This window comes from Crocuta crocuta, unplaced genomic scaffold (genome assembly GCF_008692635.1).
Source record: "Crocuta crocuta isolate KB4526 unplaced genomic scaffold, BGI_CrCroc_1.0 scaffold90, whole genome shotgun sequence".
In the NCBI taxonomy this organism is placed as follows: domain Eukaryota; kingdom Metazoa; phylum Chordata; class Mammalia; order Carnivora; family Hyaenidae; genus Crocuta; species Crocuta crocuta.
The window spans coordinates 5,498,169-5,509,917 of NW_027527449.1; the positions used below are offsets into that span (position 1 = coordinate 5,498,169).

Sequence of the window (11,749 nt, forward strand, 5' to 3'; positions counted from 1 at the left end):
GTGCCAACACGGGGCTTGAATTCATGAACCATGAGATCATGACTTGACCCGAAATCAAGAGTAGGATGCTTAACCAACTGAGCCACGTAGGTGTCCACCCAATTTTTCCTTCTTAAACTACATTTTAAGTGAAGCTTTTTAATTTGGTGAGAGAGTTTGGTTTTGGATTGTTAATTTTTTATTACAAAACCTTTTTATAAGAATATACAGATATATTTACCTGCACCTATAAAATTAAATGTGCATTTATTTTCCAATTTTAGGGCACTAAATTCGAAGAACTACAAGACTGCTTCAGTACAGTCCTATTAGCATCTGGAAGACAAATAGCTTTCTAGGTCCTGATTACCAGTAATTCATTATCAAGTACTAATTATATATTTGAAAAAAATATAAGATATGGAACAGGTATCTCAGCCATTTAAAAGATATTTAAGCCTGCAACTCTAATATTCTTCCTTGTTTTAGTACTATTTCTTAATGAATAAATATTATCTGTTGATAATCTAGTACGTGATTGCTGATCTTTGCTTATATCTTTGTTTCTCAGGAGAATATAATGTTTATACATTTTATAAAATCCGGAATTGTAGTCTATCATTTGAAAGCTTATAGTGTTAAAAAACTGCAAGCTTGGAAAGCAGGTGTAGAGGTTGGGGCTGGAAGGGCAGAAAGTGCGCATTAAATTCTTACCTTGTGGTTCTTGGAGGTATTTGAAAATTGGGTTGATAGCTTATCCAAGTGTCCTAAGCAATATATTGCACATATTCATGTATGCACATTTAAAGTGAGGCAAATGTCTCCATTTATGTGGTTCTCATACATTCTATTTATGGTCTGTGTAAAGCTTCATATTAGTCAATGGCAGCCCCAGGATGAGGTGGAGGGAGAATGGGGAATGACCTTTTAGTTGAGTATCTTACACAGATACAAAGTTACAAGATGGACGAAGCTTGTCTTTGGTGTCCTCTCATGTGCATCTGTGGCTGTCCAAAGCTGCCTCTTCCAGAACATCCCTTCTTGGTCTTATTCTCTTGTTCCCAATTATCTCTTTTTCACCCGCCCTACCACTGTAGACAATACCTGTTGTTCTTAAAAGATACGATTTAACTACGTTACTGTAATTCAATATGAGGTCTTTATCAACAGCCCTTATTCAATTGGAGGTGGTGGTGGTAGTTTTTAAAAAGGGAGAGTTACAATATCTATTAATGTAATGTATTGGGGAAGTTATTTTTGACCCGTGGTGATTCCCTTAGTACTTGTCCCTTTTCCATTCTTGGCTTCTCAGAGCTAGAAATCAGAATGTATATCGGCTGCAACACCCTTCTTTTCAACCCCCTGGGGGATTATTTTAAAGGGATTGCAGATGGTACAGAGAATTTTTACTTTTGTAAAATCTAAACCCCATATAGATTTATTTTCACATCTCCTACTATTTACTTTTTTCTAAAAGATTATTTAAAAATCTTTATTTTCTACCCAAAGGGCATCATGGAATGAACATCATAAAGACATTATCAAGGGTGTAATGTGACTCAGAAGGAATACATTTGTCTTTAGGAATAGTTTTACCAGGTTCACATAACTAAATACAATTCATATAAATGTTATTGAATAAACCTTATTAATATAAGTATTCTTTTGAGATATTAGGTTTATATTTTCAGGTTTATTTAAATTTTTTAAACTTTTAAAATTTATTTCTGAGAGAGAGAGACAGCGTGAGCAGGGGAGGGACAGAGAGAGAGGGAGACACAGAATCTGAGGCAGGCTCCTGGCTCTGAGCTAGCTGTCATCGCAGTGCCTGATGTGGGGCTCTAACCCACGAACTGTGAGATCATGCCCTGAGCCTAAGTCTGACGCTTAACCAACTGAGCCACCCAGGTGTCCCTGTATTTTCAGGTTTTATTAAAATCTAAATAATTGCTTTTTTTCACCTATGCCTTTGTTGGCTATGATTAATTTTTTAAATGTGCCTCTAATAGCAATGCACACTTTATATAATATTCATAGATGGGAATGCACATCTTATGCAATATTGGAGGGTGTAAGAAGCAGTATGAGAATTGACAGAGCTTATTTAGAGTTTACATAAATGCATTGTGTCAGTTTACAGAAAAGCAAATGCAGAAACCAGTAACAGGAATAGTGAAGCATGTAGAAAAACTAAAACTTTTGAAATGATCAGTAACAGAAGCGCACACACACACACACACACACACACACACACTTGATTTAAGGGGCATAAACTATGATGCCCACCAATTGTTTTGTTATAACTTATTGCCTCTTAATGTTGAAGATGCAGCAATACAATATTAGTTTCTTTTGAAACTTTTTTTTAATATTTATTTTTGAGAGAGAGGGAATGAGAACAAGCAGGAGGAGGCAGAGAGAGAGGGAGAGAGAGAATCCGAAGCAGGCTCTGCGTTGGCAGCAGAGAGCCCGATGTGGGGCTCTAACCGATGAATGGTGAGATCATGACCTGAGCCAAAGTCGGATGCTTAACTGACTGAGCCACCCAGGCGCCCCTGAAACTACTTTTTTCCCTGGACTCTGACATGAAGGGTTAAGAGATAGTGGGCGCTGACATCTTATTTCTTGACAACTCAGGCATCTCGTTTTCTTCCCTCCCATTGGATACCTGAATATGACTTGAGAAGTTTTCTGCATCCACCTTCAGTGGATAATGGAAGAAATAGGCTTGCTCAGCAGCTGTTAATCTCTGCTAGGAGCCATCCCACCGCAATTATGTCTAAGGCTCATAATTGAAACATTCAGGTTGTTAACCTGATCATGGAAGAAAGGCATAACCTGAAGAGAGACCAACAAGAACTTCCAACAGGAAATAGAAAGTTAAACAGCAGCATGTATTTTTGGAGATCTTATCCTGGTTCTTCAGAGTTCCTGGTCCTTTTGTATGTTAATATTGTGGAACATAGGTTAAGGATAGTAAATCAGGTTCAGTAAGGCTGTGTAAATTGCAGCAAATCACACAAATCTTGAGACCCTTTCTTCATTTGCCTTATCTATCTGGAAAATTTTCATGAAGACCACATTTAAAATACCTGTGAACCACCTCACCCCGGTCAGAGTGGCTAAAATGAACAAATCAGGAGACTCTAGATGCTGGCGAGGATGTGGAGAAACGGGCACCCTCCTACACTGTTGGTGGGAATGTAAATGGGTACAGCTCCTCTGGAAAACAGTGTGGAGGTTCCTCAAAAAATTAACAGAACTCCCCTATGACCCAGCAATAGCACTGCTAGGAATCTATCCAAGGGATACAGGCGTGCTGATGCATAGGGGCACATGTACCCCAGTGTTCATAGCAGCCCTTTCAACAACAGCCAAATCATGGAAACAGCCTAAGTGTCTATCAACTGATGAGTGGATCAAAAAGATGTGGTTTATCTATACAATGGAATACTACATGGCAATGAGAAAGAATGAAATCTGACCATATTTGTAGCAACGTGGATAGAAATTGAGGGTGTTATGCTGAGCGAAATAAGTGAGGCAGAGAAGGACAGATACCATATGTTTTCACTTCTAGGTGGATCAGGAGAAACTTAACAGAGGACCAGGGGGAGAAGGGGAAAAATAGTTGGGGAGAGGGAGAGAGGCAAACCATGAGAGACTCTTGAATACTGAGAACAAACAGGGCTGATGGGGGTGGGGGAGAGGGGAAAAGGGGTGAAGGCATGAAGGAGGGCACTTGTTGGGATGAGCACTGGGTGTTGTATGGAATCCAACTTGATAATAAACTATGAAAGAAAAATAAATACCTCATGAGCTATAAAAAATATATGTAAAACTTCAAAAAAACTAGTCATTTCCTGTCAGGTAATTTGTTGTAAATAATTTTCAAGGTAATTTGTTAATTTGAATTTTCACCAGTCATAACTGAATATGGTCTTTTGTTTAAAATGCTAAAAATGAATCAGTAGCTAACATATCATGCTGTGTGCCATGTGCCATTCGATGTGTTTCACATATTAATATGTTTATTTTTACTAATCACTTAATCTTCATTTAACACATGAAAAGGAAGCAGAGAAAAGTTAAGTAACTTGTCTAGAGTAGCACAACCATATGTGACAAAGCTGGGTGGTCTGGCTGCTTTAAACTACCTGTTGCTATGTTTTGTCCCCAGGACACTTTCCCAATTTTTTACAAAAATAATGACTCTTCCTAAAGGGCTTCAAGTCACATTATTCATTCTGCAGCCCATATCAGAATTAGAGAGCAGAAGGTGGAAGTTACTTACCTATAGGAAATCAAGTATAGAGCAGAAATTAATTGACAAGGAGGAAAATTGGGGAAAACTGTTTTCAACTTATTCCTCTGTACACTTTATCAAGGAGCACAGGTTGCAAGCCTATGGGAGATAGCAAGAGAAATGTAGTGTATCTTTTCCAAATTTATATGTGATTTTTCAGAAAACAGAGCAATATGGAATCATTACATTTAAGTTAGGAAGAGACCTAGATGTCATTTTGTCTAAACTCTTTACAATATTGCTACCAAGTGAATGCCTAGTCCATGCCTGACACTCTCTGGTATGATGACATTTTCTTCATTTAGCATTCATTCAACGAATATTGAGTGCTTACTATGCCCCAAGCATGGTTCTGGGAACTGGGATGCAGCAGGAAACAGACAAAATCCTTGCTTTATATTTGTTTATGAAGAGAGATCAGGTAAAGAGAAGTGCTATGAAGACAGTAATGCAGGATAAGGAGACAGAGACTCAGAGGGGTATGTTTGAACTATTTTTAAAAGGATGGTTTAGGGAAAGACTGAGAATGTGACATTTGGGAGAGACCTGAATGACATTAGGGAGCAGGTAGTTGTCCCAGTCAAAATGAATAGCAAATGCAAAGACTTTGAGGCAAGCATGATCTCAGAGTGTTTGTGGAACAACAAAAAGCCCAATGTGCCTATAGTAAATTGAGAAAGGCAGAGGACATTAGGAGACTAGAGAATCACATAGAAACTAAATCTAGGGGACTTAGGATCAAAGTCAGGACTTAGGATTTTGTTCAGAGTGTTGTAAGAAGCCATTGAAAGTTTTTGGAATAGGCATGCTATATTCATGATTTACATTTAACAAGATCCCTTTGGTTAATATTTGGAATATCAACTGTAGTAGGGTAAGGTGGGAGCAGGAAGGCCAGTGTTCTAGACAAGATTTAGTGGTGGCTTGGGTCAGGCTGGTAGCAGTGGTAATGCTTGGCCAGCAGTTTGGGAAATGTTTCTTATGTGAAATTGAAATCTGTCTCCTTAAAGTTGGTCCTCCTTAGCCCTTGTTTTACTACTTAGAGATGTATAGGGAAAAAAAACCCAATGCTTTTATACAGGATAACTTCACAAATTTGAAGGTAACTTTAATTTTTCTGGTTGTTTCTTTTGACAAGTTTTTCAGTTCTTTCACCTTTCAGTCCTTTCATCCATAATGATAATGTGTCTTTTTCAAAAGAATGAGGCTTAGATTAAACATACTATTTTTTTCTTTTTAAAATTTTATTTAATTCCACATTAGTTAACATGAAGTGTAATAATGGTTTCAGGAGTAGGATTTAGTGATTCTTCACTTACACATAATGTCCAGTGCTCATCCCAACAAGTACCCTCCTTAGTGCCTGTCACCCATTTAGCTCCACCACCCTCCTTCCTTCAACCTTCAGTTTGTTCTCTGTGTTTAAGAATCTCTTTTGATTTGCCTCCCTCTCTGTTTTTATCCTATTTTTCCTTTCCTTCTCCTGTGTTTATCTGTTGTGTTTCTTAAATTCCACATGAGAGTGAAATTATATATTTGTGTTTCTGTGACTTATTTCACTTAGCATAATACATTGTAGTTCCATCCACATTGTTGCAAATGGCAAGATTTCATTCTTTCTGATGGCCTAGTAGTATATCCTTTTATATATAAACTACATCTTCTTTACCCATTCAGCAGTTGATGGAGATTTGGGTTCTTTCCATAATTTGGCTGTTGTTGATAGCACTACTATAAACATTGGGGTGCATGTGCCCCTTTAAATCAGCAGTTTTGTATCTTTTGGATAAATACCTAATAGTACAATTGCTGGGTCGTAGGGTAGTTCTATTTTTAATCTTTTGAGGAGCCTCTATACTGTTCGGCAGAGTGGCTGCACCAGTTTGCATTCCCATTAGCAGTGCAAAAGTTTTCCCTTTGCTCGACATCCTCACCAACATCTGTTGTTTCCTGAGTTGTAATTTTAGCCATTCTTACAATTGTGAAGTGGTATCTCATTGTGGTTTTGATTTGTCTTTCACTGATACTGAGTGATGTTGAACATCTTTTCATGTGTCTGTTAGCCATCTGTATGTCTTCTTTGGAAAAATGTCTGTTCATGTGTTTTGCCTATTTATTCACTAGATTATTTGTTTTTTTGGGGTTGAGTTTGATAAGTTATTTATAGATTTTACATACCAACTCTTTATCTGATATGTCATTTGCAAATATCTTCTCCTAGTCTGTCGGTTGCCTTTTAATTTTATTGACTTTTTCCTTCATTGTGCAGAAGCTTTTTATCTTGATGAGATCCCAATAGTTCATTTTTGCTTTTGTTTGCCTCAAGAGACATGTCTAGTAAGAAGTTACTGTAGCCAGGGTCAAAGAGGTTGTTGCCTGTTTTAGCCTCTAGGATTTTGATGGTTTCCTGTCTTACATTTTAGGTCTAATTTTTTTAGATCTACTTTTCAATTGTTTTTTCTTCTCTTTTTGAATTAAGTACCTTATTTTATTTTCTATCTTTGTCAACTGTTAGCTTAAGCATGTAAGTCTGTAAGTTTTCCATCTGATTCTTTAGCTTTGATTTTTATTATGTATTGATCCCAGTTTTGACTAATCATTGGGAAGTTAGCAAGATAATGGAAGGCATAGGGTATTCCAGGAAAGGAAATGATAAGTCAAAACAACATGACACTTTCAAAAAATTACAAAATATTCAAGTTGGAGATGCAAGATGAGAAAATATGGCCACTATTGTACATTTAATTCATTCAATCAACAAATATTTACTGAGTGCCTACACAATATGTCAAGCACTATGTTAGGTGCTACAAACCATAAACAAAATAGATATGATCTTTTGGCACTTATAAACTTAGAGAGGATATGGCATTAATAAATATAAATGTGAACTTGGAAGGTGCTATTTGAATACATACCAGGGGGACCTACCTTCATCTCAAAGATCAGCAAGGCCTTCTTAAGGAAGGATGGTTTAGAATAGATCTGAAAGTCTATAAGTCAGAGTTAGTAAAGTAAGATGATGATAGATAGTGGGAAAGATTCCAAGCTATATAAAGTGGGTAAATCCCTCCCAGGAAAGGGACAACCTGTGTCTTATTTTAAAAAGTGAAATAAATTTACCCTAGCTAGAATGAAAACAAAAAGGGAGAGTAATAAGTAATGAAGTTAAAGGAAGAGAAAGGAGCCTACTCCTGAAGCCAAGACTACACTGTATGTTAACTAACTTGAGAATAAAATAATAAAATAAAAATTAAAAAAATAAAAAAGAGAGATCTCTGATAAGCCAAGTTGGAGAAAAAATGTTGTCCTAAATATTTACTACAAAAGAAGTTAGAAAAAGAAAAAAGGAACAAAATAGATGGGAAAAATAGAAATCAAATACATAGATGCTAGTTAATTACATTAAACATATTAATAATTATGTTAAATATAAATAAACACTGCACTTTAAAGGCATAAATTGTCAGACTTCATAAAAAAAGACCCATATATACGCTTTGTAAAATAAAACCACCCTAAATGTAAACACACAGGTTAAAAATAAAAGGATGTACTTAGTTTTTTAGTTGAATTGTTTTATATTGGCATTGGTTTTAACACAAGTATTCTATTATGTAATCAAAAGTCTCACAGTTCTTTATATTTAATGGCTACAATGCTCACCTTTCGTCCTTTTTTCAGTACCCAAAGTCATTGTGTTTTTGCCATTTATATAATTAAAAAAAATTTTTTTAATTTATTTTTGAGAGAGCAAGTAGGGGAGGGACAAAGAGAGAGGGAGACAGAGAATTCCAAGCAGGCTTCATGGTGTCAATGTGGAGCCCAACACAGGACTCAATATTATGAACTGTGAGATGATCATGACTCAAGCCAAAATCAAGAGTCGGATGCTTAATCGACTGAGCCCCCCAAGCAACACATGACATTTATATAGTTTTATAATAAAATATGAGACCACAGTTTTTCACATTTATGTGCATCAGTACTTTTTTTAAATTAGTTTTTTATTTGAATGTATTTGACACACAATGTTCATTAATTTCAGGTGTACAGTGTCATGATTTGACAAGTTTAAACATTATGCTATGTTCACCATTATCATTGGCCCCCATACAATGCTGTTACAATATCATTGACTATATTTGGTGTACCTTTTATTCCTGTGACTCACTCATTCCATAACTGGAAGCCTCTATCTCTCCCATTCCCCTTCACCCATTTTGCCCCTTCCCTTATACTCCCCCTGCCTCTGGCAACCATCAGTTTGTTCTCTATTTAGAGGTCTGATTCTACTATTTTGTAATCATTTTTTATAGATTCCTCATATTGGTGAAATCATATGGTATTTGTCTTTCTCAGTTTGACACACACACACACGTATACATATATACGTATGTATATACACACATACATGTATATATTTGAGTTGGCATAATATCCTCTAGGTCCATCTGTGTTACCACATTCACCTATCTATGGATTCTTAGATTGCTTCCATTCCTTTCTATTCTTAGGTTGCTTCTATTGTAATTAGAGAGGCAATAAGTATATGAGTGCATATATCTTTTCAAATTAATGTTTTTATTTCTTTGGGTAAATACTCAGTAGTAGAATTATTGGATCATGTGCTATTTCTATTTTTGAATTTTAGAGGAACCCCATACTCTTTTTCACAGTGGCTGCACCAGTTGACATTCTTTCCAATAGTGTGCAAGAATTCCTTTTTCTCCACATTCTTGCCAACACTTATTGTTTCTTGCTTTTTTGATTTTAGCCATTCCTTCAGGTGTGGGGTGATATCTCATTGTGGTTTTGATTTGAATTTCCCTCATGATTAGTGATGTTGAACGTCTTTTCATGTGCCTGTTGACCATCTGTATGTTTTGGGAAGAATAACTATTTAGGTCCCTCTGTCCATTTTTTAAATCATGTTGTTTGCATTTTTAAATTGTTGTCCTGTCCTTTCCTTTCCTTTCCTTTCCTTTCCTTTCCTTTCCTTTCCTTTCCCTTTCTCTCTCTCTCTCTTTCTTTCTTTCTTTCTTTCTTTCTTTCTTTCTTTCTTTCTTTCTTTCTTTCGGTGTTTAGGTATATAAAATCTTTATATATTCTGGACATTAACTGCTTATCAGATATATCATTTGTGAATATTTTCTCCCATTCAGTAGGTTGGTTGCCTTTTTGTTTTACTGATGGTTTCCTTTGCTGTTAAAATGCTTTTTATTTTGATGCAGTTCCTATAGTTTAGTTTTGCTTTTGCTTTCTGTGTCTTAGGGAACATATCTAGAAAAATGTTGCAGCCTCCAACAGAGAAATTACTGCTTGTATACTCTTCTAGGATTTTTATGATTTCAAGTCTCACATTTAGGCCTTTAGTCCATCTTGAGTCCATTTTTGTGTGTGATGTTAGAAAGTGGTCCAGTTTCTTTTTTCACATGTAGCTGTCTAGTTTTCTCAGCACCTTTTATTGAAGAGACTGTCTTTTCACCTGTTTTGTATTCTTGCCTCCTTTGTCATAGATTGACTATATAATTGTGGATTTCTAGGCTTTTTATACTTTTTTAAAATTTTTAATGTTTTATTTTTTGAGAGAGAGACACAAATGAGAGAGAGGCAGAGAGAGAGAGAAGACACAGAAGCTGAAGCAGGCTCAAAGCTCTAAGCTGTCTGCACAGAGCCTGATGTGGGGCTCAAATTCATGAACCATGAGAACATGACCTGAGCCAAAGTTGGATGCTTAACTGACTGAGCCAGCCATGCACCCCTCAACTGTGTTTTTGAGGTGGAGAGGGAATGTAAACCTGTCATTCTCCAGTCCCTGTGATCTTGAATGCTTTCCCCCGGCTCCTCCATGGTTTTGCAGAGTTCTAGAATTGTCTGTTTTATATGCTAGTTGCTCTTTTAAACTGCATTTTGTTGTTATTGTTTTTCTGTGCCCAAGGACAGGAATCAGTTCCTGGTCCCTCAGCACTGTCCCTCTCCACTGCAGTTTATGATTTGCAGTGTTGGGGTGGACGGTCACTTTGTTACCATGCCTCTGTTTTTCTTGCTGTTCTCTACTGCCATCCTGTCTTTTGTTGTTCAGAAGCTGTTGACCCTCAGTTTTTGTTCAGGAGGAACTGTTCTTAAATAGGTGTAATTTGGTGTGTATATGAAGGATGTGAGTTCAGGGTCTTCCTGTATCACAATCTTGGCCTGGAACCATCATCATTATGTTTGATTTTTTAGGATTTAGTCATCAGGTTTTCATGGTATATATTTATGATTTGACTATGAAAAATTTCTACTGATTTAATAATTGCATATATGAAAGTAAAAATTTGCAAAAATATATACTATGTAAGCACTAAAGACAACTGGAGGGCTTCTGTTAGTATCGATCAAAGCCATTAGAATGAGGAGAATCACCAGGGATGAATGGGCTCACTTCATAATAATAAAAGGATTAACTTACTAACAGGACATGATTGTCCTGAAATTGTATACTTAAAAGAGCTTGAAAACATATGAAAGAAAAAGTGATAGAATAGACAAACCTACTTCTCTATTTTTCTATAGTAATTGTTAGAACAAGTAGAAGATCAGTAAGGATACAGAAGATTTGATCAAACACTGTCAACCACTTTTCCTTGGTGGACATTTATAGAACATTCCACCTAACAACAGCAGAGTATACATTCCTTTCAAGTTAATGTGAAACACTAACCAATAAACCATATTCTTGGCAATAAAATAAGTTTCAATAAACTTAAAAAGATAAATTGTACTGAGTATATTCTTTGATCACAATAGAATTAAATTAAAAGTCAGTTACAGAAAATACCTGAAAATCTCCAGAGTTGGAAGTTTAGCAACTCACTTCTAAATATTTCATTAAGACAAAACATAAATCATAAGGGAAAGAGAAAATATTTTGAATTGATTGAAATCGAAAGCATATTAAAATTTGTGTGATGCAGCTAAAGCAATGGTTGGAGGGAAAGTTGTATCTTTAAATGTGTATAGTAGAGAAAAATAAAATTCCCAAACCATGACATGATCTTTCACTTTAAGAAATTGGGGAAAGAGCAAATTGAGCCCAAGAATAGTAAAGGAAATTCCTAAAAGAAAAACAGAAATCATTAGATTAAAAATAGAAAAATTAACAGAGGAAAATTAATAAAATAAAAACCTGATTTTTGAAAAAAAGCAATAAACTCAAATGAACTCTAGAAAAACTTTCAAGAAAAAAGGAGTATCTCTAAATTACCATGTCAGGAATTTAAAATGGGACACTTACTATAGGTTCCCTTGACCTTAAAAAAATACAGAGTATTTTGACCAACTTTATGCCAGTGCATCTGAGAATGTATATGAAATGTACAAATTCCTCAAAGCATACAAATGATCCAAATTGACTAAATAAGAGATAGATAATCTAAATAGTTCTATATCCACTAATGAAGTTGTTTTGTAATGTAAAAC

At 35.7% G+C, this 11,749-nt stretch overlaps 1 protein-coding gene across 1 annotated transcript in view; it reads left to right on the plus strand.

The window, feature by feature from the left end:
* CFAP96 (cilia and flagella associated protein 96) overlaps positions 1–452 on the plus strand; it is a 20,108-nt gene extending 19,656 nt beyond the window's left edge. Inside the window, exon 8 of the mRNA XM_077762305.1 lies at positions 264–452. Within this exon, the coding sequence (XP_077618431.1) occupies positions 264–312 (49 nt within the window). The 3' untranslated portion in view covers positions 313–452. The remainder of the gene's footprint in view (positions 1–263) is intronic.
* Positions 453–11,749: the final 11,297 nt, after the last annotated feature.